The sequence below is a fragment of the Tympanuchus pallidicinctus genome, unplaced genomic scaffold (genome assembly GCF_026119805.1).
Source record: "Tympanuchus pallidicinctus isolate F22 unplaced genomic scaffold, pur_lepc_1.0 scaffold63, whole genome shotgun sequence".
Taxonomy (NCBI): domain Eukaryota; kingdom Metazoa; phylum Chordata; class Aves; order Galliformes; family Phasianidae; genus Tympanuchus; species Tympanuchus pallidicinctus.
Window position 1 is genome coordinate 148501 of NW_026294784.1, and position 25885 is coordinate 174385.

At 66.1% G+C, this 25885-nt stretch overlaps 5 protein-coding genes across 7 annotated transcripts; 2 read left to right on the plus strand and 3 right to left on the minus strand.

Moving 5' to 3' along the window:
• Positions 1 to 707: 707 nt before the first annotated feature.
• On the plus strand, positions 708 to 7460 carry MYO1A (myosin IA). 2 transcript variants are annotated; one of them, XM_052665253.1, is made up of 29 exons: positions 756 to 773; positions 1004 to 1146; positions 1344 to 1459; positions 1556 to 1650; positions 1724 to 1828; positions 1915 to 1961; positions 2037 to 2100; positions 2187 to 2285; positions 2377 to 2480; positions 2553 to 2700; positions 2781 to 2899; positions 2979 to 3065; positions 3147 to 3212; positions 3311 to 3415; positions 3655 to 3717; positions 3846 to 4046; positions 4207 to 4433; positions 4513 to 4713; positions 4805 to 4898; positions 5046 to 5195; positions 5298 to 5366; positions 5577 to 5663; positions 5886 to 5960; positions 6045 to 6179; positions 6268 to 6374; positions 6445 to 6577; positions 6645 to 6797; positions 6882 to 7009; positions 7230 to 7460. In XM_052665253.1, exons 2-29 carry the CDS (start codon positions 1024 to 1026, stop codon positions 7351 to 7353), a joined length of 3225 nt encoding a protein of 1074 aa, XP_052521213.1. In that variant the 5' UTR covers positions 756 to 773; positions 1004 to 1023; the 3' UTR covers positions 7354 to 7460. The 2 variants fall into 2 exon arrangements, with proteins under 2 accessions (XP_052521215.1, XP_052521213.1); XM_052665255.1 differs by lacking the exon at positions 5577 to 5663 and having other exon boundaries at positions 708 to 1146.
• A 1572-nt stretch (positions 7461 to 9032) lies between these two features.
• Positions 9033 to 15505, plus strand: ZBTB39 (zinc finger and BTB domain containing 39). 2 transcript variants are annotated; one of them, XM_052665217.1, is made up of 5 exons: positions 9033 to 9141; positions 9561 to 9816; positions 9934 to 9963; positions 10089 to 10656; positions 11529 to 15505. In XM_052665217.1, the coding sequence occupies exon 5, from the start codon at positions 11637 to 11639 to the stop codon at positions 13749 to 13751; it is 2115 nt and encodes a 704-aa protein (XP_052521177.1). In that variant the 5' UTR covers positions 9033 to 9141; positions 9561 to 9816; positions 9934 to 9963; positions 10089 to 10656; positions 11529 to 11636; the 3' UTR covers positions 13752 to 15505. The 2 variants fall into 2 exon arrangements, with proteins under 2 accessions (XP_052521177.1, XP_052521176.1); XM_052665216.1 differs by lacking the exons at positions 9033 to 9141; positions 9561 to 9816; positions 9934 to 9963 and having other exon boundaries at positions 10614 to 10691.
• Positions 15506 to 15507: 2 nt separating this feature from the next.
• Positions 15508 to 18639, minus strand: GPR182 (G protein-coupled receptor 182). The gene is made up of 2 exons (XM_052665223.1): positions 18492 to 18639; positions 15508 to 17805 (listed from the first exon to the last, which is right to left on the minus strand). Exon 2 carries the CDS (start codon positions 17795 to 17797, stop codon positions 16703 to 16705), a length of 1095 nt encoding a protein of 364 aa, XP_052521183.1. The 5' UTR covers positions 17798 to 17805; positions 18492 to 18639; the 3' UTR covers positions 15508 to 16702.
• Positions 18640 to 20721: 2082 nt separating this feature from the next.
• Positions 20722 to 22582, minus strand: LOC128071954 (retinol dehydrogenase 7-like). The gene is made up of 4 exons (XM_052665219.1): positions 22255 to 22582; positions 21931 to 22189; positions 21111 to 21274; positions 20722 to 21022 (listed from the first exon to the last, which is right to left on the minus strand). The coding sequence occupies exons 1-4, from the start codon at positions 22565 to 22567 to the stop codon at positions 20802 to 20804; spliced, it is 957 nt and encodes a 318-aa protein (XP_052521179.1). The 5' UTR covers positions 22568 to 22582; the 3' UTR covers positions 20722 to 20801.
• Positions 22583 to 23706: 1124 nt separating this feature from the next.
• LOC128071957 (retinol dehydrogenase 16-like) lies at positions 23707 to 25394 on the minus strand. The gene is made up of 4 exons (XM_052665224.1): positions 24964 to 25394; positions 24640 to 24898; positions 24150 to 24313; positions 23707 to 24041 (listed from the first exon to the last, which is right to left on the minus strand). The coding sequence occupies exons 1-4, from the start codon at positions 25274 to 25276 to the stop codon at positions 23824 to 23826; spliced, it is 954 nt and encodes a 317-aa protein (XP_052521184.1). The 5' UTR covers positions 25277 to 25394; the 3' UTR covers positions 23707 to 23823.
• Between the last annotated feature and the right edge of the window lie 491 nt (positions 25395 to 25885).

The window sequence follows — 25885 nt, forward strand, 5'->3', positions numbered from 1 at the left end:
TCTCGTGCGCCCATTCGTTCTGCTCCCCTCTGCCCACTGCAGGGTCCTTTGCGGGCAGCCCAGGCTCAGGCGTCTTCCCGGGAGTGGCCCGGCTGCTGCCGGCTCTGTACCTTGCCCCGGTTTCCCGGAGCCCCGGGAGGAAGCTCCTTTTGTTTGCTCGGCCACAATCGCGTTTCTCTGCTTGTTCCTGCTGCGGGGAGGCGGCGGCGCTGCGGGACCCCGCGCAGGTCTGGGAGCGTCGGCTCGGGGCGGCTGCCGCTGCTGCGTGCCTCAGTTTCCCTGCCCCGAGGGAGGGCCCTGGGCCCCCGCCCCTTCGTGGGCCGGACGGGGCCGACCCCAGTGCGGGTCCTGTCCGGGAGGCAGCCCCGGTTCGGCCACTCCCGCAACTGGCGTCCCGCAAGCCGCAGGTGAGAGCCGACCCATCGCTCCTGGCCGGGGGCACCGCGCCCCAGGGGGGAGGGGGGCCGGGAGGCGGCACAACGGGACCCCGAGCCCCGGCCCTGCGGGAAGTCTCGGCGCTGCCCCGGTGCTGCGGGGGGCTCTGGCTCCAACCCACCCCTTCGACGTCGGGGCTCTCTGTGCCGCTCCCGGCTCGGAGGACGCCGCAGCCCCTGCGGGGTCCCGGTCGGCCCCGTTCTGCTCGACGGCTGCTGCCACCGCCCCCCCCCCCCCCCAGCCTCTTCGCCCCCCCCTCCCGTGAACTTTCCCCGACCCTGACGGCAGGGCTGGGTTTACAGGTGAAGCGGGTCTGAAGGTCGCGGGGAGCGCACCAGGTGAGGGCGGGGGTTGGGCGGAGCCGCGACCCCTTAGGTGTCCCCCCCAGCCCCGAGCTCAGCTCCCCCCGGCCCGGAAGGAGGGAGGAAGCGGAGGCTGAATTAATCCCAGCCCCAAGAATAGGGCCCAGGTGTTCCCGCTTCCTGCCGGCTCTGCGCTTCTCCCGGAGCTGCCCTGAAGCCTCGAAGAGGAGCGGGGTACTCAGGGCAGCCCCACCGCTCTGCCCCAGGCACCGCGCAGCCCCCAGCCATGGAAGCCACCGCCTCTCTGCTGGACGCTGCGGCCGTCGGGGATCTGGTGATGCTGGACCCGCTCAGCGAGGAAGCCCTGCTCCGCACCCTACAGGAGCGCTTCAGCCGCGAGGAGATCTACGTGGGCACCGGGATGCGGGGATGGGGAGGGGAGCGGGGACTGGGGGGGGTAAGGGGGGGGAGTGTGGGGTCTGGGATGGGGATCCGGGATGGAAATGAGGTCTGGGATGGGGATCAGGGATGGATATCGGGTCTGGGATGGGCTGGGGGCAGACTGCTGTGTCCTGGCCCCGCACTCACGCTGCCGCTCACCTGCAGACGTACATTGGGGAGGTGGTGATCTCAGTGAATCCCTACAAACCATTGCCCATCTACACCCCCGAGAAGGTGGAGGAGTACCACGACTGCAACTTCTTTGCCGTGAAACCCCACATGTGAGCACGGAGATACTGTTACCCCTCTGTCCTGCCAAGGCTCCTGAGTCCCCCCCAGGGCCCCCAAGCCCCTTGCCGAGTCCCACTTACCCACAGCTACGCCATTGCTGATGATGCGTATTGCTCGCTGCGGGACCGGGATCAGGACCAATGCATCCTCATCACTGGTGAAAGTGGAGCTGGCAAGACAGGTAGGGTGGGCTGGGAGCTGCAGGGCTGCAGGATGGGGGGTCCCAGGTCCCAAGGCTGACACCCCCATTGCAGAGGCCAGCAAGCTGGTGATGTCCTACGTGGCGGCCGTGAGCAGCAAAGGGGAGGAGGTGGACAGGGTGAAGGAGCAGCTGCTGCAGTCCAACCCTGTGCTGGAGGGTGAGTGCCGCACACACCCCAGGACTCATCACCCCCCCAAAACTGCACCACCTGGTGCTGCATAACCCCATCGTCCTCCTCCACAGCCTTTGGGAATGCCAAAACCATCCGCAACGACAATTCCTCCCGATTTGTGAGTGAGAGGGGAGGGGGCGTGGGGAGGGGACCCCTGGAGCCCACTCACCCTGACCCCATCCCCGTCCTTCAGGGCAAATACATGGATGTGGAGTTCGACTTCAAGGGAGATCCTCTGGGAGGGGTCATCAGTAACTGTCAGTGCTGCTCCCCTCCTCCCCCCGGGGTCTCAGCCCCCCCTGCGCTGCAGTGACACTCATTCCCCCCCCCCAAACCCTGACAGATCTGCTGGAGAAATCCCGCATCGTCCGCCACGTGAAGGGCGAGAGGAATTTCCACATCTTCTACCAGCTGCTGGCGGGGGGCTCAGCGCAGCTGCTCCGTACGTCCCAACATGGAGCTGGGGGGGCTGGGCAGGAGATGCCTGGTGTTGGGGACTATAGCTGAGATTCCCCCCCTCACCCCCACCCCAGAGAAGCTGAAGCTGCGCCCGGACTGCAGCCACTACGGTTACCTGAACCGTGAGAAGTCAGTGCTGCCCGGCATGGACGATGCCGCCAACTTCCGTGCCATGCAGGTATGGGGACACGACCCCCCCACACTCCCCAAGCACCCCATGGCTGCCCCCATCCCTTCCCTTCCCCCTCAGGATGCCATGGCGATCATCGGCTTCACACCCGCCGAGGTGACGGCGCTGCTGGAGGTGACGGCCGTGGTGCTCAAACTGGGCAACGTGGAGCTGAGCAGCTGCTTCCAGGCCAGCGGGATGGAGGCGTCCAGCATCACCGAGCCACAGGGTATGGTGGGGAGGGGGGGATCGGATGGGCCCCCCCCCGATCCCCGCACAGCAGCCCCAGCAGCGCTTTGTCCCACACAGAGGTACAGGAGATCAGCCAGCTGGTCGGGCTGGACCCCAGCACTCTGGAGCAGGCGCTGTGCTCACGCACTGTGAAGGTGCGGGATGAGAGCGTGCTGACTGCGCTCAGCGTCTCCCAGGTGAGCAGGGTGCCCCCCCACCCCCTCCCCTTGGGCTCGCACCCCAGGACCCCCGTGAGCCCCCCTCCCCTCTCCCCAGGGCTACTACTGCCGTGATGCGTTGGCCAAGAACATCTACAGCCGCCTGTTCGACTGGCTGGTGAACCGCATCAACACCAGCATCAGGGTGAGCCCCCCGGTCACCCCACAGCCGTGTGCTGACCCCCACCCCCCAGCAGGGAGGAGGCTCAGCCTCTCTGTGCCCCAGGTGAAGTCAGGCAAGCAGAGGAAGGTGATGGGAGTCCTGGATATCTACGGCTTCGAGATCTTCCAGGTGAGGGCAGCAGGAGGGCTGTGGAGCGGGGGTCTGCAGGAGGGATGTGGGGTGGGGTCTCCAGCACAGATCTGCCGTTCGGGTCGCTTATCTCATAGGACAACGGCTTCGAGCAGTTCATCATCAACTACTGCAATGAGAAGCTGCAGCAGATCTTCATCCTGATGACGCTGAAGGAGGAGCAGGAGGAATACGTCCGGGAGGTAACGCCGACCCCAAAGGGATGCGGCTCTGGGGAGCCTCAGTGGGATGGGGAAGCGCCTCAGACGGCCCCACAGCACGTCCCTTCCTCACCGCCCCCAACCGGGAGAGCAACTCAATGGCAGGAAGGCGGGGAGGGATTCGGGATCCCGTCTCGGCAGCCGGACGTCCGCTTCCTGCCCCGCACCGACAGGGGGTGCCCATGGGGCAGGGTTTGTGCTTGACACCCCTCTGCTCCCAGGGCATCCAGTGGACCCCAGTGGAGTTTTTTGACAACAGCATCATCTGTGACCTCATTGAGAATGTGAGTTCCTGCCCGCAGTGCGGGGCTCTCAGGTCCTGAGGTGGCTCGGGGGGCCGATGCTCTGCGCTCGGGCATTTTGGGGCAGCTTTGGGGTGGGCTGGGGGTGACGCTGTCCCCCTGTGGCACAGAGCAAGGTGGGGATCCTGGCCATGCTGGACGAGGAGTGCCTGCGGCCCGGCACCGTGAACGAGGACACCTTCATCACCAAGCTGAACCAGATCTTCGCCTCCCACAAACGCTACGAGAGCAAAGAGACACTGAACGCCAAACACGTCACCGACATCAGCCTGCCGCTGCGCTGCTTCCGCATCCACCACTATGCTGGGAAGGTGCAGGGCTCCCTCAGCCCCGTCCCTGGGGAAAAGCAGGGCACCCATCCCCACCCCATCCTTTCCGTGGGGCTGGGGCACACGCTGGCCCTGCTCCCACTCCCCTGACCCGGTCCTCATCCCAGCCTTTCTGTGGCTCTGGCCCTGCTCCCATCCCCAGGTGACCTACAACGTGACAGGCTTCATCGAGAAGAACAACGACCTGCTGTTCCGTGACCTGTCCCAGGCCATGTGGGCCGCCCAGCACACTCTGCTGCGCTCCCTCTTCCCCGAGGGCGACCCCCAGAGACCCTCCCTCAAACTGCCCCCCACCACCGGCTCCCAGTTCAAGGCATCCGTGGCGACGCTGATGAAGAACCTCTACACCAAGAACCCCAACTACATCAGGTAGCGCCAGGCGGGACCACGCGTGTGGGTGCACAGTGGGACCCCCTGTGCCCACCGCTGCCCCCCACCCCCTCCCCAGGTGCATCAAGCCCAATGACACCAAGACGGCAATGCTCTTCACTCCGGATCTGGTACTGGCCCAGGTGCGCTACCTGGGGCTGATGGAGAACGTGCGGGTACGGCGTGCAGGCTACGCCTTCCGCCAGCTCTACCAGCCCTTCCTGAAGCGCTACAAGATGCTGAGCAGCAGGACCTGGCCCCACTGGATGGGCAATGACAGGTCAGGGGGGGAAAGGAGGGCCTGGGCGGTTGCACATCCCGCAGCCCCACTGCTGTGGGGTGCAGGGTCCGAGCATCCCTGCGTGCTGCAGGGAGGGCACTGAGGTGCTGCTGGCGGAGCTGCAGTTCCCCCCCGAGGAGCTGGCATACGGCCACACCAAAATCTTCATCCGCTCACCACAAACTGTGAGTGTGGGGTTGGGGGTTCTGGCTTTGGGGGGGGGGGGCATGGGATGAGTCCTGCTCTGAGCCCCCTCAGTCCCCCTCTGAGGCTCCCATCCCCTCGGGGGTCTCTGGGTGATACCACAGCCCTCAGCTCTGCTCCACCTGCAGCTCTTCGACCTGGAGAAGCGGCGCCAGCAGCGCGTGGCCGAGTTGGCCACCCTCATCCAGGCGATGTTCCGCGGTTGGCGCTGCAGGAAGCAGTACCAGCAGATGCGCAAGAGCCAAATCCTCATCTCCGCATGGTTCCGCGGCCACGCGGTGAGGAGGGGGGTCCTGGCTGTGTTGCACCCTTCCCCATTCACCCCCTGGCCCAGGGGTGTGGGGAGTCCAAGGGTGTGACCCCCCCTGCTCCCCCTGCAGCAAAGGAACCGGTACAAGCAGATGAAGCGCTCGGTGCTGCTGCTGCAGGCGTACGCGCGGGGCTGGAAGGTGAGCACTGCGCGCCACGCGGGCGTTCGGGGCCACGCTCCGGGGCAGTGATGCAGTGCCGGGGGGCGTCCTGCTCCCCCCAGGACCATCTCACCCCATCTCCCTCCATCTCTCCTGCCTTTCTCCCTTTCTCTCCCTCTCGCTCGCTATGCGTGTTGGTGTTTCCCCCTCCTCCTTTGGGCTCTTTGGGTTCTGGCTGTCCCTCTGCAGTCCCGCCGGCTCCTTCGGGAGCTGAAGGTTCAGCGCCGCCGCCATTTGGCCGCCAGCACCATTTCTGCTTACTGGAAAGGGTATCAGGTAATGGGGTGAGCCCCGCTGCGGGGCCGCGCACCCCTGAGCTCCTCTGTTCTGCTGTCCTGCTGCGTCCGGGGCTGTCTGTCTGTCCGCCCCGGCTCTGCCCACCCTGTCAGGGCAGGGCTGTGTGGGGAGGGGGGTGGGAGACACATCCAATGGGGAACACGGAGGGCGGGGGTCCCACCCCACGGGGTCCCACATCCCGCTGACTCCCGCTGTCCCCAGACCCGCAGGACGTACCGCCGCTATTTCCGCTCCGACGCCCGCACGCGTCTGTCCAACTTCATCTACCGGCGGATGGTGAGCAGCGATGGGATCAGCGCCTCCCCGCCTCCCTGGGGCTGTGCCCAGGGACCCCGCCCACCCTTTGTGCCCCCCGCCCAGGTGCAGAAATACCTCATAGGGCTGAGGAATAACCTCCCCCCGATGGCGGTGCTGGACCGGACCTGGCCTCCTGCGCCCTATAAGTTCCTGTCCGATGCCAACCAGGAGCTGAAGGGCATCTTCTACCGCTGGAAGGTGGGGGGGGGATCTACGGGTCCCCATGGCAGCGGGGGTTTGGCGGCACTGCATCACCCGGCCCCCCCGCGCTGCCCCATCTCTGCAGTGTAAGAAGTACCGGGAGCAGCTCTCCCCACAGCAGCGCGCCGTGCTGCAGGCCAAGCTGTGCGCCAGCGAGCTGTTCAAGGACAAGAAGGCGCTGTATGCACACAGGTGCGCTCACACGTGGTGGCCGGGGGGGAAGCCTGGGGGTCTCGGCTGATCCCCCCCCTTCAATCCACAGCCTGCAGCAGCCCTTCCGTGGTGAGTACCTGGGCCTGACGCAGAACCGCAAGTACCAAAAGCTGCAGGCGGTGGCCAAGGACAAGCTGGTGATGGCCGAGGCAGTGCAGAAGGTGAACAGAGCCAACGGGAAGGTGAGCCCCGTCCCATGGGGGGTGTGGGGGGGGCGCAGGGCTGCTCTCACTGCCCCCCAACCCACAGACGGTGCCGCGGCTGCTGCTGCTCACCACTGAGCACCTGGTGCTGGCCGACCCCAAAGCAGCACAGCCCAAACTGGTGCTCAGCCTCAGCGACATCCGCGGAGCCTCCGTCAGCCGCTTCTCCGACGGGCTGCTGGCGCTGCACCTCAAGGAGGTTCGGTGCCACACGGAGGGGGTGTGGGAGGGCAGCGGGGGCTGGGCGGCGCTGACCCCTCCAAAACACCGCCCCGCCCTACAGACGTCCGCTGCTGGCGGCAAAGGTGACCTCCTGCTGGTGAGCCCCCACCTCATCGAGCTCGTCACCCGCCTGCATCAGACCCTGATGGACGCCACCGCGCAGGCGCTGCCGCTGAGCATCGCCGACCAGTATGCGGGGCGTGGCCTACGTGGGCGTTTCCGGAAGGGGCGCGGTCGGGAGGGGGCGTGGTCACAGCTCGGGGTGTGTCGGGAAGAGCGGGGTGGAATCGGGCTGCTCATTGGGCAGGATGAGGTGCGGCAGGGGGCGGGGCCGGATTGGAAGCAGCTCGTTGGGCAGCGGGAGGGGCGTGGCCAGGCGAGCCCCCAGCCCACCGCCCATCTCCCCCAGGTTCTCCACGCGGTTCCCGAAGGGCGACGTGGCCGTCACCGTGGTGGAGTCGGCCAAAGGCAGCAGCGACGTCCCGGTCTGCAAGAAGCGCGGCAGCCACAAGATGGAGATCCTGGTTCACTGAGCGGGAGGGGGGGCCGGGAGTCCACCGCACCCCCTGCACCGCACGGGAACTGCTGCCGTCCCGTGAAACGTGATCCGGCGTCCCATTAAACTGCTGCCGTCCCATTACACGTGTTCAGGTGTCCGTACGTGGGGGCTGTCGTGTGGAGGTGCCCCCCTCCCTGCCGCATACCAGGGTTGGGAGTAGGATGCGGCACAAAGCGCAGCACAGCACAGAGCCCCCCCAGCCCCCCCAAGCTCTTTCCCTGCCGCCTGATTGCAGCGAGCGCTCGGCTCTGCTGTGATTGGAAAGGCCACAAATTGCGGCCACTTTTCCCATTAAGTGAGAAAGCGGCGCCTGCATCCAAGTCGCAATTTCTGGGTGGGTGGCACTGCAGTCCCCCATTCCCTGCCCCCATCTCCACCCCTACTGCAGGACCCCCTCCTCTGCAGACCCCAGCTCTGTGCAGATCCCCACGCCACCCAAAGGGACCCCCACTGCCACTGCTGCAGAACCGGTCCTGGGAGTCCCCACGCAGCCCCCATCCCCTCCCACCTCCTTTTCTCTCCTGCTCACGTCAGGCTCTGGAAGAGGGATTTTGGCTCTAGGACTGGGATTTTTCCCTCCCTGCACGTCACCCGCGTTCTCTGGCAGAGCTGACAGCTCCCGGTCGCGTCAGCAGCTCCCAGGTGGGGCCGTGTCGTGCACGGGCACCATGTGCGGGCAGCGTGCACGTGAGGGGGGCACGTGCGTGTGCAGGGACACCTCGGGCTCCCCCCCCTCCCCGAGCCCCCCCGGGGCTGCATCCCCTCCCAGCACGGGGACCCGTCACCCATACATGGAGAGGGGCAGCGCCGTAAACAAGCCTGGGGCACTGCTGTGCTTCGTGCCTGCCTCGCACCCGGCACCACACAAGTAGGTGTTATTAATTAATTAGGCCGGCTCTGGCCAGGCTCCGATTTAATTAACATCCCCGGCTTTGCAGATGCTGCCCTGCCCCGGCGGCGCTGCCACGTGAGCAGCTGCGTTCCTGCTGCCATCCTGTGGGGTCTGCAACTCATCCCGGTGCAGCGCTGGGGCTGGGCTCCCCCCACCCACGGACCCTCAGTCTGTGCAGCTGTGGGGCAGGGATGGGTGTGTTCAGAGGGGGCTGAGCTCCACTCCGGGCCTGGGGTCACATACAGGGGGCCGGAGGGGACATGGCCACAGATGGGGCCACACCTGGGAGCGCTCTTGTGGGCTGCACAGGACTGGGACGGGGCAGGAGGCACGGGGTCTACGAGGTCTGATGCGTGCATCCCATTCAGGCGTGCATCCCATACACACACACAAGCTCAGCTGATTCCCACAGCACCGCGAACCCCCCCACAGCCCTCCTGCACGGCAGACCTGACCACCGGTGTGGCACAGCCGAGACGCAGGCAGCTCATGCTGCACACACACACCACGAGGCCGTGGCACCACCGGGCGTGCATCAACCCCTGCACGGGGTGCAGCGGTGTCCGCGTGCCACCCCAACCCCTGCATGCCTGCGTGGGCCGCGTGCTGCGGTGCCTGGCGGTGTCACGGCGCCCGCGTGGGCGTGAAGTTGTGGGGTGGGGGTGCCACCCCCCGCGGCCCCCATTGGCGGCTCTCATTTCGCCCACCCACGCCATGCCACGGGCAGAGCCCCTTATTTAACTCCGCAGCAGCGGTGGGGCTTCATCTCCATCGGGCTGAGAGCCATCGGTGCAGCCACCAGCGAGGTCACAGCTGGCGCTGAGCAGCCTGCACTGCATCCCTGCACCCCTCACCGCATCCCTGCACCAGGTACCTCGAGGCCTCTGGAGCGACCACCGCCTTTGCTCCTCACCCTACGCAGCCTGGGGGGGCTCAGGGAAGGGGGCAGCAAGGACTGAAGGCGCTGCTGGGATGTGGGGAGGGCTGGGGGCTCTGGGCACGGGGCTGGCCATCAGTGTGCATGCAGCTGTGCGGGTATCAGTGACACCGTGGGGGTGTGAGCGTGCATGGCTAACCTGTCTGTGGTCCCCCCAGGCTTTCCCCGTGCCCCTCCCCTCCCCCCGGCCCACCCCTGTTGCGGTTCCTACTCCTCCTGCAGCCGGGTGGGAGCCCCCAGCCCGTGCCTCCTGGGTGGGGATTTGCTCCCAAAGCCGCTCGCTGCTCCCTGCCTAAGTTCTGCTCCGGGTCCGATACAGACGCTCACGCCCCCCGACCCACAATCCCCGTAGGACGATGCGGAGCCGCGCGCTGCTGGCCGTGCTCGCCCTGGCGCTGCCGCTCGCCCTCTCCGCCCCGCCGGGCTCCGCGCCGCGCTCCCAGGTACGGCCGCACCGTCGGGGCTCGGGGGTGGCACCGCGCGGCTCCGCTCACCGCTCCGCTTCCCGCAGAGGGGTCCCGGCCCGGAGCCGCTGCTCTGGAGATCCCGGGGCAGCTCGGGGGCCGCCGTCGCCGCTCTTCTGCAGCTACTGCGGGAGGAGGAGAACGGTGAGAGCGGGGCGGGGTGGGGCGGGATGCGGGGGGCCGGGAGGAGTTGGGGGGTCCCTCCCGGTCCCCGTGCGCGCCCCGACGGCAGCGCTCAGCATCCGTTTCTGTCTCCCGCAGGTCCCCCGGCGCCCGCGCCTCCTCAGAAGCGTAAGTGCTGCCCGCCTCGCACCGCGCCCGGCCCCGCAGCGGAACCGAGGCGGGGCCCAGCGGAGAGCACAGCGCGGAGGGGGCCGGGCCGGGCCGGGCGGGCGCTGACGGCGCTCTCTCCGCAGGAGACATGCACGACTTCTTCGTGGGGCTCATGGGGAAACGGGCGGCAGAACCCGGGAGGGCGGCGGGGGGCAGCGGGAGCGCGGCCGGGACTGGACACGCTGAGCGCGGCCCCTCCGCCCGCTGCTCCCCAGGACCCCCCCCGGACGGCCCTCGGGTTGCCGGTCCCCCCCGCCCCGCGCCGTGAGGAGCGGCCTCGACGGGCGGACAGGACGCGGCGGAGCCTTCGCGGGAGCCCCGGGGCCGCGCCGAGAGCGGAACGCGAGTGTCCGAACCGCGCTGTACGCGCACCGCACGCATACAGCACTGCACAACCCGGAGCCGCGCCCGCCTCTGTGTGTCTGCGCCGGGGTGGGAGGTGGAGGGGGTGAGAAGGGGAGGAGCGCGCCGCTTATCGTGACCCTCCCCGTATCGCGACCCGGACCGCCCCGCGTTCCCCCCCGCAGTTCCCCTCCGGGCCGCTGCGGCGCTGTGGCCCCGTCGGAGCGGGCGGGCGGCGGAAGGCGGCTCCGGTGGCGGCGGGCGCTCGGAGCGGCGGGCGGAGGGCGGAGGGCGGGGCGGTGCCTTTGTGTGAGCGAGCGGGGATGGTGCGGGGCGCCGGGCGGGTAAGGAGCGGCCGCGGCGGGACGGGACCGACGGCGGCGCCCCCAAGGGTCCCCCCCGGCCCCGACCCCGCGAGGATCGCGGCGGCGCGGCCGTTCTCACGTCCCGGGGCCGTCGGGGCCCGTTGGGGGCGGCCCCCCCCCCCCCCTCCGCAGAGCCGCGGTTTGTTGGGGGGAGGGGGGTGGGGGGAGGTACATTTCCTGACCGCGAGATGCGGACCTCGCTACGAGACCCGCGGGAGGAGAGGGGGACGCGGACCGAGGGTGGGGGGTGGGGTGGTTGGGGCCGCCCCCAAGAGCATCCCACGGCCCGCGCTCCCCCCTCAAGACCGGCGGCCCCGGGCACGTTTCGTCAGAAGGAGCCTCCGCGGAGCGAGCTGAGAGCAACTTTCATTGCAGGACGGAGTTTGGGAGGCGGTTGGGTGGCTTCCATTGAGCCCTCCAAGGCGGGGGGGCTGCGGGGGCCTGGGGGGGACGATAGGGAGCTGGGAGGGGGAGTGGGGCTGGAAGCAGTGGGGCTGCAGGCTGTGCCTCAGCACTGTGCTGTGCAGCCCCCCAGGCTCTGCTGGGAGTCGGGGCCAGATCGTGCCCAGGCAGAGGTGATGGGGGCTGCGGGGGGGAGCATGGATGGGTCCTGATGCAGACAGGAGCGCTCCTGGGGTGGCTGCAGAAACAACCTTGGCCTCAAGATGAGCGGTGAGGGCATCTGTGGGGCAACGCTGTTCCTCCTTGCTCTGCCCAGCTCCGTCTGAGAGCTGTGCCTGTGGCTGTCCCACGGGTGGAGCGTTGGAGTGATGTCTCCTCGTTGAGGTTTTAACTTTTCTTCATGTTCCCCCCCAGAGCCCCTTGCCCTGCCACTTGCTGGATGCCGGGCAGCACCTGCTGCCCCCGCAGCTGATGAGGGCGTGAAGGAGCAGCTGAGCAGGAGAGGCCCCCCCAGCTGCTAAGATGGGCATGAGGATCAAACTGCACAGCACCAACCACCCCAACAACCTGCTGAAGGAGCTCAACAAGTGCCGCCTCTCCGAGACCATGTGCGACGTCACCATCCTGGTGGGCTCGCGCTCCTTCGCCGCGCACAAAGCCGTGCTGGCCTGCGCTGCTGGATACTTCCAGAACCTCTTCCTGAACACGGGGCTGGACGCCGCGCGCACCTACGTGGTGGACTTCATCACGCCGGCCAACTTTGAGAAGATCCTCAGCTTCGTGTACACCTCGGAGCTCTTCACCGATCTCATCAATGTGGGTGTTATCTACGAGGTGGCGGAGCGGCTGGGCATGGAGGACCTGCTGCGTGCCTGCCACTCCACCTTCCCCGACCTGGAGAGCGCGGCCATCCCCAAGCAGCCCCCCCTGGCCTCGGGGGACCCCCGACCAGGTGCTGTGGGCTGTGCCTCGGAGCAGAGCCCGGCGCTGGGGGACGCCCGGGGGAGCGCAGAGCACTTTGGTGCGGAGCGGGGTTACGTGCTGCATGGGGAGGGAGCGGGCAGCTACAAGGAGGAGGAGAGGAGCGACGGCGGCCAGGCTGTGCCCCTGCTGCAGCCCCCGCTGCCCCCCAAGGACGCGGAGCCGGGGCCGTTCGGTCCTGGTGCTGTCGCAGCAGTGCAGCCTGGGCTGGGAGCTGGGAGCGTCATGCAGAGCTCCGCAGGCTCCTGTCAGCAGTACAAGGTGCAGAGCAACGGCGACTACGGCAAAGGTGGGTTCTTCACGGCTGATTCATCCCTGGACATCTCCACGGGGAGCAACTCGTGTCCCAGCAACAGCGAGCACTGCAAGGAGCCGGGCTTCGTGCCGATGGACGAGCTGCAGCTGGAGGAGCTGGGCGAGGACGAGCTGCACTTCGAGGATGCCAGCGAGGAGCTGGGGCCGTCGGAAGAGGTGATCGAGCTGAGCGATGACAGCGAGGAGGAGCTGGCTTTCGAGAGCGACGGGCGCGACAGCAGAGCCATGCCCTGCCAGGTCTGCAAGAAAGTGCTGGAGCCCAACATCCAGCTGATCCGGCAGCACGCCCGCGACCACGTGGACCTGCTCACCGGGAACTGCAAGGTGTGCGAGACCCACTTCCAGGACCGCAACTCCAGGGTGACCCACGTGCTGTCCCACATCGGCATCTTCCTCTTCTCCTGCGACATGTGTGAGACCAAGTTCTTCACGCAGTGGCAGCTCACCCTGCACCGCAGGGACGGCGTCTTCGACAACAACGTGGTCGTGCATCCCAGCGACCCTCTGCCTGGCAAGGCGGGCGCCTTCGCCGCGGGGTCGGGTGCAGATCTGGCGTGCGCCGCGTGCGGGAAACCTTTGGCCAAAGATTTCCAGACCGTCCGCAACCACCTCCTGGACCACGTCAACCTGAAGAGCCAGACGTGCGGCGTGTGCGACCAGCGGCATCTGAGCCTGTGCAGCCTGCTGTGGCACGCGCTGGCACACCTGGGCATCGCCGTGTTCTCCTGCGCCGTGTGCGCCAGCAGCTTCGTGGACCGGCAGCTGCTGGAGAAGCACCTGGCCGTGCACCAGAGCGCCGAGGAGGCCCTGTTCCGCTGCCACTTCTGCGGGCAGAGCTTCAAGCTGGAGGCGGCGTATCGCTACCACGTCAGCCAGCACAAGTGTGGCAGCGCTGTGGATGCCCGTCCCGGCTTCGGCGAGCGGCTGCAGCCGCAGAGCTTGCAGAAGAGGAAGCTGCCCGAGGAGTTCCTGAGCGAGGAGCTGGCGCTGCAGAGCCAGCCGGGCAACAGCAAGTACAGCTGCAAGGTGTGCGGGAAGCGCTTCGCCCACACCAGTGAGTTCAACTACCACCGGCGCATCCACACCGGGGAGAAGCCGTACCAGTGCAAGGTCTGCCACAAGTTCTTCCGCGGCCGCTCCACCATCAAGTGCCACCTGCGGACGCATTCGGGGGCCCTGATGTACCGCTGCACCGTCTGCGGCCACTACAGCTCCACGCTCAACCTGATGAGCAAGCACATCGGGGTGCACAAGGGCAGCCTGCCCCCCGACTTCACCATCGAGCAGACTTTCATGTACATTATCCATTCCAAAGACGCGGAGAAGAACGCGGACAGCTGATGGGGTGAGGCAGGGCAGGGCTGGGAGGCGCCGCAGAAAAGCGTCGTTGGTTTTATTTAACGGTCAGGCGTCGTGGATGGATTCCTCCTTTTTCTTTTTCTTTTTCCTTCTTTTTTATTTCTTGGCCTTGCTAGGCTTTTTAGAGTGTACGAACCAACAGCACGTGAGCTACGTCACCGTTCCCGAGAAGTCTGTCGTGTTTACTTACCTCTGATCCCATTAGAGGCCACCGAGTTTTGTGTTCTTAGCGTTTCTCACTAGGTTCTGAATCTAGATTTTGTTCTGAAACCTCTTCGCCCACTGACTCGGCCGACCCACAGTCAGAGCTGACCCACAAACCGATGCTGCTACGACTTTCTGACCTCAGCAGAGAGGGGCAGAGCTGGAGCGGGGCAGCGCCGGGCGGGAAGGAGAAGGGAAGCAGAAAGGAAGGAAGGAAGGACTGACGGTTCCAGGCACGGCGCGGCTTTGGGCGCAGCTCGGGGGTCGCAGCGCTGCGTCGCCAGCGGTGTTTACACCGGGAAGGACGGGGCCGCCCCATTCCCACATATCCCGCTGTGGGGCAGAGACGAAGAGGAACAAATGTCCCAGACACCGCAGCGCGAATCGGGGCCGCCCTGCAGTAACTCTACTACCTCACAAACAGGAAGCGCCTTCGGGCCGCCGCGGGTCGCACTTCTGCACAGAGAACACTGATAACGGAGCGGACCGAGCGGCCCGGCGCCGCGAGCTGGGAACTCGGGGGTGCTCCCCCCCGCTCTGCTGTGACCTTGGGCAAGTCACTTCACCTCTTTGCCTCAGTTTCCTCATCTGTAAAATGAGGGTGGTGACCCTCGTGGTGCCGACCTACCTCTCTGGAGCGTGCTGAAGAGCACCGGCTCGCGCCGCGCCGTTACCAGAGCGTGGAGGGGATGCGTCCCCGTCCCCCCATCCCACCACTCCGTCGCTTTGCTCCCATTGTGGCCGTCCTGCTGACAGTAGATCCTCCAGTCCCGTCCCGGTGCTGCTGAAGGAGCCGGTGGTGATGCACGCAGTGCTGCTCCCTGCAGGACTCCCCGACTGCTGGGATGGATTTTGGGGGGGACCGCCTCATCCCCAAAGCCTCGAGGCCCCCCGGAGCTGCGGGCGCCCCGCGTCCGGCCAAGCTGTGAAGCAAAAGCCTTTTGTGCACATAAACCAAAAAGAGAAGTTTTACACTGAAATGCTATGGGGCAGAGCAACTCCAGCCCCCACCCCACCACTGAGCGTGGGGACAGAGCCCTCCCTGCTGGCTGCTGTGGGGAAGGGGGCGCTGCGGAGCACTCTCTCACCCCCACTGTCTCTGTGTTGAATCCTTCCCTGTGAATTGTTCCATGTGGAAACGCGATGGGAGTGAGCTCTGCTCTGCTCTGCTCTGCTCTGCTCTGCTCTGCTCTGCTCCCCCAGTGGCACTGGTTCTGGGGAGGGCAGCCCCATGTGCCACCCCCCCACAGCGCACCCCGAAGGACCCCCATCAAGGAACAAAGCAGAAAGAAGAGCGGAACGCGTTGCTGTCTAACCTCCTCATTAAGTTAACCGTAGGTACTGACCTCCTGATATTTAAGTGTTTACTATCTATTTGCTGTAAAGTTTTGTATATTTTGTAAACTTCCTCCCCCCCGCCCCCCTCCAGATCGTAGATGTCTAAAATCGTTGTACATCAGGTTCTTTTATACTCCATTGTTCAGCACAAAGTGTGGTTTTTTATTTAGAATAATAAAAGCGGAAAACGTTGACCTCTCGTGCTGCATTTCTTTATTAAAAAGATTATTTGTGAGACAGGAGTGGGAGCCGGGGGGCAGCTCAGCACAGGGGGTGGCTCTGGGGGGGCACAGATGTGTTGGATTTCCCCACAGTGGGTTGAATCAGTGAAATGTAGCAACACGCATGCGTGTGGAGTTGGAATACGCTGCTGCATGGCTGTGTCACGCGCCTGCTGGCTTTGCTGTTGCGTGCTCAACTTCGTTCCTGCAATGAAAATGAGTTGGGGGACTGCTCCAGCCCTGGGCTGCAATGGGAGAGCAGTGGGTGCAGCAGAGGGGCTGGGGGGGGAGCTGCTCCTGCTGCTCTGCCAGGGGTTCGGTGCAGCCCCGGTGCCAGGTCTCCCCGGCACATCCTGCCCTGTGCTCCACGGGGCAGTGAGCATCCTGTCCCTGGATCCGGTCCGATTTGCTTATGCTTCACTTTCTTAGGCAGCTCAAGGCCTTCAGATGGATGAATTCCCTCCGGTGGCACTTTCACCTTCCCCTGCCCAGGGCCCAACCCACGCACAGTGTGACTGAGCAGAATTGCAGCCAGGAGAGACTTTGGATGCTTCGACTTCTTGCCCGTGGGGTCCCGTGCTGCTGAATGCAGATGGGACCCCCAGCTCTCACCCCAGAGATGACTTAAGGATGAAGACAGCCGCTCTGGGTCTGAGATGTTGCGCTGTAAAGCCGTGCTGAGCCGTTCCTCCCTGCAGCAGTCCGACGCTGTGCTGTGTCAGCGCCCTGCACCGCAGCGCCTTCATTTGAGCCGTGCCAGGCTCTGCACTGGTGCTGCAGCGGGAGCTGTGTTAAAGCAGCGGATTTTGCCCCATCCTGATCAAATGGCATCGGAGTGAGAGGGCAGCGCTCACCCCTCAGTGGGGTTCAGGTGTGAGCTGAGGGCTGCAGAGCGCGTGGGGCTGCGTGGGGTCAGGGCGCACCGAGCGTCGCGTCCATCGCTACAAGCATGTCTCTAGGAAAGCGGAACATCTCTCTGTCTCTTGTTCTTACTTTGGCTAAATGGGTCTGATAGTGCTCAGAGGCGACACGGCCACGACTCCCGTTGGGCACATTGCCCTCACCTGCAGAGCGCGACGGGCGGCTGGCCAGAAAGCAGAACGCCACTGGAAGCCTGCCGTGGGGAGCTGCCCGGCCCCGCGCCAACCTCAGGTGGGCGCCCCGCCGCCTTTAGCTGGGTGCAGCGCCATCCTTGGCGATGATGACGGAGTGCTGCGTGGAGGAGGAGGAGCCCTCTGCGCCCTTCTGCCCGGCCGCATCCTTGGGAACGTACCTGACCACGGCCGAGATGAGTTTGCTGCGGAAGCTCTTGCTGAGGAAGTTGTAGAGGACGGGGTTGAGGACGCAGTGCAGCAGCGTGAGGCAGTCGATGATGTCGTAGAAGAAGTAGAGGAAGTGGGCAAAGGAGCAGTGCAGGACGATGTGGGTGCCGTCGAGGGTGAGCAGCGTGAGCAGGACGTGGAAAGGCAGCCAGCTGAGCAGGAACGCCACGATGTAGGTATAGATGAGCAGGCAGTGCCTCCCCCCCTCCGGCTTGGAGCGCCGGACCAGCCGCGCCGTCAGCACATTGAACACTGCGATGATGGGGAAGGGGATGAGGAACCCCACAGCGGTGGTGGCCAGGCTGACCGCCAGCGCCCACTCATCATAGGTCTCAAAGGGAGCCATGAAGATGCAGATGGGGTCCCCGGTGTTCACCAGCTGCATGTGGGACACCTCCACGAAGGGGATGGCTGCTGCCAGGACCCAGACGCAGGCGCAGACGACGCGGCGCACGCGGTGCTGGTGCCGATGCCAGAAGGGCGAGGAGCCGCGCAGCGAGACGTAGCGGTCCACGCTCAGGCAGGTGAGGAGGAAGATGCTGGCGTACATGTTGGCAAAGTAGAAGTAATGCGTGAAGCGGCAGAGGAAGCTGCCCCAGAGCCAGGTGTAGTCCAGCATCACCTCCAGCATCCAGACGGGCAGCGAGAGCAGCACGCCCAGGTCGGCGATGGCCATGTGCAGCACGTAGAGGCTCACCAGGCTCCGGCCGCCGCGTGTCTGCCAGTTCACCCAGACCACCAGCAGGTTTTCCACCAGCCCCACCACGAAGATGGCGAGGTAGAGCACGAACACGGCCACGCGCTTGGCGTTCTCATCCAGGCTGAACTCGCAGGCGCTGTAGCTGTAGTTGAGGAGGTGGAGCAGCTCCGACAGGTTGTGGTACTCGCCGTACTCGCTGGGGGCGGTGGGCGTCTCGCTGGGGGCTGCCGTCGCCTCGGCCATGCTGGGAGCTGCAGGGAAATGGAAAGCGATGAACCGCGGTGCTGGGAGCCCCCCCGGGTGATAAGCCTTGGTGGTTGTCACACCTCCCTGCGGCTTTCTGCCTAACCCTAATGATGGCCAATTGCAGCGCCGGGGCGTGGGACGCAGATCCAGCTGGGGGCGTCGAGCTGCTCACCGGGTTCTGGTTTACATCCCTCTGCCTTTTTGCCCTGAGGGATGTCACCGAGACCCCTCAGACCCCTCCAGAAGCAGCAGTTCTTATTTATGAGGGGAGAGGCTGCGGGGCGCAGCCTTCATTTGCCACGGGAAAAGATCAAAATGAATCGAGCAGAAAATCTGAGCAGCACAGCTGGGAAACAGGTGAAAACCGGCGGGTCTCTGCTGGCACAGCTCAGCTCTCTGAGCTTCTGAGGCCCTTTTTAATCCTACGGGATTTTCTTCCACCGTGCCAATTCCTACATCATCCCTTTAAAAGACCCTCAGCGGATCCCAGAGCGGATCCCAGCACGGCCCCAGCCCCGCGCGCACGAGGGACCCGACCCCGGGGCTGCCGACGGAACGGCCGCAACGCACAGCACCGCACAGCACCGCAGCCCCCCGCAGCCCCCCGCAGCTGTGCCCAAAGCCCCGGGGCTGCGCTGCGCTCTCCGCCCGCAGTGGCGGTGGGATCTCGGGGCGCGCGGACGCGGCTCACCGGGGGTGCGCGATGCGATCCTCGCGGCGTGGCTGCGGGAGCTGCTCTGGGCTTGCGGGGCTGCGCTCCGGGCTCCCACCCTGCAGGAAATGAGCGCGGCAGCCCCGTATCCTGAGGCGGCCCCGGGACGCGGTGTGTGCCCGAGGGCGGTGCGTTAAGGCAAGGGGGGGGGACAAGGACAGGTGCTGCCCTCAGTGCCGGAGGGTCCGCAGCGCATCCATCCCCGCCCCATGAGGGATGTGGGGCACGGAGCCGCGGGCGGAGCGTGGCCGGGTGCGGGTGGGGGGAAAGGATCCCCGGAGCTGTGAGTCCGTGGGTTGGGGTGGGCTGGGGAGCGCGCTGTGCCCGTCCCTGCGGCCATGCGCGGGGACCCTCGGTTCTTTGTTGCGGAAAGATGACAAAAGCAGCACAGTGCGGTGCTGCGCGGCTCGGCACGGCACGGCGCAGTCCAGCACGGCACAGCGTGGCACAGAGCGGCATCGGCACGGTGCAGCGTGGCACAGCACGGCACTGAGGGGTCGGGGCATCGCAACCCCCTGGTGCTGTCTCAGCGGTCGGAATGCAGCGCACGTCCATCCCCACAGCAGCTCCTGTGCGCGGCAGCAATTAATCAGCGGACACCAGCGGGGCAGCGCGCAGGGGAAGCGAGGGGGCTCAGCCTTGCCCCGCGTTGGGGAGGGGGCTGATAGGCAGAACGTTTTTGCCTCGGGCTGCAAGTCCTGCAGAACAATTGCAGGAAATCTCCTTTACAAGTGCAGACAAGGCATCGAGACCAACAATCGCTCGGAAGGAAGGCACGGAGGGAACAGGGAAGCGCGTGCACTGATAAGTGGGCGCTGTCTCAACAACGGGCGGGCGGCCAAAGAGCAAACAGGTACCGGCCCACGGGATTCGCTGTTTGCGAACAGGAACGGGCGCTGCTTTGCCCCACGCCGAGGACGCCACGGGTTGGCATCGTCCTCCTGAAAGCGGTGCACGCGGTCCGGCTGGGGCGGATGCGCTGCGTGCTGGAAGCTCCCGGCGTTGGCGTTTTGCTTCTCGGGGGCTCAGGGAAGGAGCAGCGCGGAGCTCCGTTGGTGGTGGCACAGCAGAAGGGCTGCGCGGTGTGGGTGACCCCACCTGGGACCTGGAGGGGGGGTGGCTCCGCCGAACTCCTCTGAGCTCTGCTCTTCACAGAATTGGCACAGAATTGGGTGCTCAGGGGGCACCGCAACGAACGCATCGCCCCAGCGCGCTGAGCGCCCCCGCCCCATCCCCCCCCTTTTCCCCAGGGCCCCATTTGTTTGGAGATTGATGGGATAAGGGGCCCCTTCCTCTCCGGAAGGGCCGTGCTCAGAGGCCCCGGGTTGGGGTGGAGGGGCCCCAGGGAGCTCAGCGTTGGGGAGGGTGGGGTTGGAGGCAGAGAGGCAAAACCCCACGGGAGCTTCTACCCCAAGGAGCTGAATCCGCATCCACCATTCCCCCGGCTTCTGCTGTTGGCAGCGCTGCTCCGAGTCCAATGCCCTCCCCACGCAGCCCCCCTCCCGCACTCTGCAGCCCACCCCAGGGACAAGCAGGGACAACGATGCTGTGCCGGCTGCTGGGATGCTGCACCCATCAAACCTACAGGAACTCTCTGCTTCGCACGAGGGCTCCTCGCACCCCGCACCCCGCACTCCGCATCGCCCCGCATCGCCCCGCATCACCCTGGTCCCGCACGAACTCAGCCCCCGCACGTGTCAGCGGAAGAAGGGACGCGGGTGGGCGGCGTGGGTGGCTCCTCAGTCCTGCAAGCAATAGCACGGCCTCGGGGGCCCATCTCCAAATCGTCATCGCTAATTATCCCTTAATTAGAGGTATGAAGGATGCATGAGTCACCGCCCACACATCTGATGTGCCGAACCACAGCAGCACCCATCGCTGCCAGCGGACTCCGAGGGCGCAGGAGGGGGACAAATGGAGCTGTGCAGAGGGATCCTGGGGAGGGGTCTTTCCTCTCCTGCGCTGAAGGTGCAGCGGAGGATGGACCTGATTGCAGCCCCCTGCAGCTGCGGGAGGTGGGAGCTGGGCAAAAAGCACCCAACTCCCGAGGATGGCAAACTGGGGGCGGGAAGGATGATGCTGCTTTAGGAGTGAGCTGCAGGAGGGGCTCTGGCACGGCTGGGGCAACGCAGTGGGGCTTTGTGCCCCTCTGCCCGTAGCCCCAGTGCGGGGCGAGCTGTGAGCTCAGAGGGCACGAGGGCTGCTGCTGTAGAAGGGAAAAACGCATTTAATGAGGTCCTGCACCCGCAGGAGCCCCGCGTGCAGCACGGAGCGGGCACAGGGATGCGCTCAGGGTGTCCCGCAGTCCGGTTTTGGCATCAGGAAGGCGACGAAGGCATCGCAGAGCCACGTCGGGCAGTAGCTGAGAGGCAGCAGGAAGAGCAGCGCGTCCCAGCCGGCTGCGTAACGGCTGCGGGGGCTGCGGGACAGCAGCGCGTGCTGCACGCGGGCGGTGACGCGGGACAGGCGGGGGCTGCTGAGGCGGTGCAGGAGGGCGCTGCGACGGGCGTCTGTAGGGCGGGGAGGGAGGGGGTCAGCGGGGCGGAGGGATCCGCGGGGTGGCTGCAGTGCTGTGAGGAGGTGGGGGGAGGCACTAACAGGTCTCGAGGTAGCGGCGGCCGTAGGATGCCCGGGTCTCTGCCGGCAGCTGCGCCCAGAGGCGATGCAGTTCCTTTGCTGCCGCTTTGGGGTCGGTCATCCCCGTTCGGAATCCACCGGGTTCAATGATAGAGACCTTCATCCCAAAGGGTCGCATCTCACGCCTGGATGGGGATGAGGACATCGATGTCATTGCCCCAGGACAGGACCCAGCACTGCCACCGCAGAGAAGGTGCTGCTCCAACCCTTTCCATCTTTGCACAACCGCTGGCTCCCACCCACCTAATTCACAACCCAAACAGACACCTTTCACAATCCCTCCCCACCTCTCCGTGCCTTTCCCTGCTATTGGGACAGGAGTGGCCGGGGAGGAATGGTGAAAGCAGGGCAGAGGCAAAACAGCGCTGCTCCACGGCTGCCAAACCCCAAGAAGGACAAAGGCCGGGCTGTGCTGAACCTGAGGCTGTTGGAGAAGGCTTCCACACCGAACTTGGAGGGGCGGCGCCCCCCAAAGCCGGAGAGCCGGCGCATTAGGAGTGGGCTGTGTATCTGTGCCCCCCACTGTGCCTCACTCCGGGCCACAGTGGGGAACCCAACCACACGGTGCACCCCAGGCAGTCCAGCGTGGGGCTGAGGTGGCGCACGAGCAAACATTGACCTCAGTGGGACGGCGTGGGGTCAGAGCAAACTTTGGAGCCGTTCCACGGGACGCACAGCGGGGCAAAGACTGAGCAGCGAGGTGCCCTGCCTGACGCCAGCACCCCAGTGCTGCCAGGCAGAGCCTGGGGAGCTGCGGCTGTTTGGGGAGCACGGGACTCACCTGAGGCTGTCGGAAAAGGCCTCCACACCGAACTTGGAGGGGCAGTAGCCCCCCCCAAAGCCGGAGAGCCGGCCCATCATGCTGGACACGTTGACCACGCGGCCGCGCGCCCGCCTCAGCAGCGGCAGCATGCTGACTGTCACCTCGATCAGCCCCACCAGGTTGACGTTCAGCACCGCCATGAAGTCTTCCTTCCTCAGCCACTCGTTGGGGGCGGTGGGGTTGGCAGTGCCGGCGTTGTTCACCAACCCCCACAGCCCTGCGATAGGGACGGGGTGAGTCGCGACCCCCACCGTGCCCCCTCCCGGCCCGGCCCCCTCCTACCTTTCTGCCCCACGCGCTCCTGCACCCACGCGGCGGCGGCGGCGATGCTGCTGCTGGAGGTGACGTCCAGCAGGACGGTCTGCAGGCGCGAGGAGGCAGCCGCCCGCAGCCGTGCGGCCCCCGACTCCGTCAGGCAGCCCGCCAGCACCTGCAGCCCCCGCGCGTCCAGCTGCCGGGCCAGCAGGTTGCCAAAGCCCGAATCGCAGCCCGTGATCAGCACAAACTTCTCCTCCAGGCCGGGCACCGTCTGCCGCTCACGGTGCCATCGCCGCAGCAGCCACAGCCCCAGCAGCGCCAGCAGCCACAGCCACATCCTGACCGGGGGGAAGAGGGGCTGAGTGGGGGTTTCCTGCAAGCACCTGCGGGTCGGCGTCATCCTGGCTCCTGGCTGTGCCCCTGCAGCTGTCTCTCTGCTGCCCCAAGCACGCCACGCTGGGGGCTGTTCCCTGGATTTGGGGTCTTTGGCTCTCAGATGTCCTTGCGCTTCCCTATCGGCTGCCACCCCAATGGAACCCATTGCAGCTGGTGCTCGGGGTGGGTGCTGGTCTGTGGCTCTTGGCCCTACCTGCCCCCACCGCCCTCCCACCGCACACCGCGCTCGGTTTCCGTTCCTTTAACGCACCTGTGAGGTTTCCCTTCATCGTGAGGAAGACGCACTGAGGACTCGGTTCAGTGCAGCCTCACCACGCTCCCCTGGAGCACAGCATCACAGTGGGGCTTCAGAGCAGCACCCAGCGCCCCACAGAGCTCCCACCCTGCTGGGACACCCCCAGTCCAGCCTTGCCTGACTCCTCCTGCACATCTCCCTGCGCTGTGCCCATCCCGGAGGAGCTGCACCTGCAAACCCCGCAGCGCAAACCCCGGGGTTACCTGGGCAGGTCTGCACCGCTCCACAAGTCCTCGCACAGCCCGCGTCCCCGCGTATAAATAGAGCTCAGCGCAGAGCAGCAGCGCCACGCAGCACGGGGCAGCAGCGGGGGCAGCGGTGCCCGAATTGCTGCAGGCAGTGCTGCAGGGTGGGCAGGATTGCACCAGCGCTGGAATAAACCTCGAGTTCCCTGATCCGCGCTGCCTCGTGTTGCGCAGAGCCATTCCGGGAGCGCTGCCGCAGCTCTGCAACAGCCGCTCGTGCTGATGGAGCGCGACCCGAGGCCGTGCACGGCACTGCAGGGCTGACCGCACCGCACCATCCACATAGGAAGCGCGTGAGGATGCAGCCATGCCGGGATGAGAGCAGAGCAGCGCCGCTGGGGCTGAGCTCCCGCTCTGCACTGTGCCACTGGGGTGGCCGCCCGCTCGCCAGCAGCTCCTGGGTGTCCCCAGCTCCAGGGTAGGGCAAAGCGGGCACGGGCTGTGCGGGGCAGGGGCTTGGCAGCACTGCGCCAACTGCTCCCCCATGGGCACAGCCTCAGTGTGCTGCCGAGGGAAGGAGCTCGGCTCAATCACACCATACAGGGGGGAGGAGGTCATCTTTATTCAGCAGCAGTTTGCCAGCCGTGGCGGTGCTGAGCGGTGCGTGCCGATGTGGGACGTCAGCTGTGGGGCGATGCCAGCTCTGCCCACACTGCCTCACCCTCTCTGGGCAGGTTTAGGGTAGAACTGGGTGAAGAAGGCATCAAAGATGGCGGAGGGCATGTAGCTGAGCGGGATGAAGAACAGCCTGGCATCCCAGCCAACGGCGTAGCGGCAGCGCGGGTAGCGGCTGGTCAGCGCGTGCTCCATGCAGTTCGTCACCAGCGACAGGTTGGGGTTGCAGCTCCTGTTTGCCACCTGCATGCTTGCCAGGTCTGGGGGCAGAGGGAGGGGGCAGGCGCTTACCTCATGCCCAGGAGGCCCGCTGGGTCCTGGCGCAGCGCAGCACTGCGGTGCCAGATGGGCTCTGGGGATGCACTCACAGTCCTGCCAGTATTTGTCCCCGTAACTCGCTTTGGTTTCATCGGGCAGCCTCTCCCAGAATTTGAGGAAGTTCTTCTCCACGCTGGCAGAGTGGGTGATACCCGTCTTGAAGAAGCCCGGCTCGATGACGCTCACCTTCACCCCGAAGTGATGCATCTCAAGCCTGGAAAGCAGCGATGCCATGGGATGGGAGCAGCAGTGCAGTGTGGGCTGTGTATCTGTGCCCCCCACTGTGCCTCACTCCGGGCCACAGTGGGGAACCCAACCACACGGTGCACCCCAGGCAGTCCAGCGTGGGGCTGAGGTGGCGCACGAGCAAACATTGACCTCAGTGGGACGGCGTGGGGTCAGAGCAAACTTTGGAGCCGTTCCACGGGACGCACAGCGGGGCAAAGACTGAGCAGCGAGGTGCCCTGCCTGACGCCAGCACCCCAGTGCTGCCAGGCAGAGCCTGGGGAGCTGCGGCTGTTTGGGGAGCACGGGACTCACCTGAGGCTGTCGGAAAAGGCCTCCACACCGAACTTGGAGGGGCAGTAGCCCCCCCCAAAGCCGGAGAGCCGGCCCACCATGCTGGACACGTTGACCACGCGGCCGCGCGCCCGCCTCAGCAGCGGCAGCATGCTGACTGTCACCTCGATCAGCCCCACCAGGTTGACGTTCAGCACCGCCATGAAGTCTTCCTTCCTCAGCCACTCGTTGGGGGCGGTGGGGTTGGCAGTGCCGGCGTTGTTCACCAACCCCCACAGCCCTGCGATAGGGACGGGGTGAGTCGCGACCCCCACCGTGCCCCCTCCTGGCCTGGCCCCCTCCTACCTTTCTGCCCCACGCGCTCCTGCACCCACGCGGCGGCGGCGGCGATGCTGCTGCTGGAGGTGACGTCCAGCAGGACGGTCTGCAGGCGCGAGGAGGCGGCCGCCCGCAGCCGTGCGGCCCCCGACTCCGTCAGGCAGCCCGCCAGCACCTGCAGCCCCCGCGCGTCCAGCTGCCGGGCCAGCAGGTTGCCAAAGCCCGAATCGCAGCCCGTGATCAGCACAAACTTCTCCTCCAGGCCGGGCACCGTCTGCCGCTCGCGGTGCCATCGCCACAGCAGCCACAGCCCCAGCAGCGCCAGCAGCCACAGCCACATCCTGACCGGGGGCAGCAGCAGCAGCAGCAGCACGAAGAGGAGAAGGAGGAAGAGCAGGAGGAGGTGGAGGCGGCCGGGACTCGCTGAGCACAGCGGGGACACCGCAGCAAAGTGCAGAGCAGTGCCGAGCGACGCCTCCGGCCTCTGCTGACCTTGGACTTGCCCAACCCCGGTCCGGGAGCAGCGCCGTGCCAGCTCAGCTGAACACAGGGCCGGGCAGAGGCTCAGCCCGTCCTCCTGCGTTCCATGCAGAGCAGCCAAGCTGCAGCCGGATCGATGCGCTGCGCTCCCCGTCCCGTATCGCCCGCCGTGCAGCTTTACGGCGTTTGCGGACGCTGCTCATACCCATGTTCTCTCGCAGGGACCCGCGTGAGCCGCGCACGCAGAGCTTTGGGTCCCATCCGCGGCCCCCGGCCTCTCGCTCGGCCCCTCGGCAAAGCCGCCCCTGGTTGGCACGGAGCCGAGAGCATCCATCCCGCCGCCCTCGGGCCACCGCGCGGCTGCTGCCCCACATGAGCGGGGCGCCGAAGGGGCTCCTCTTCCGGCACTCGGGGCGGGATGAGGTCGGGACGCAGCGGGAGGAGGCACCGGCAGGGCAGGGACCGGGTC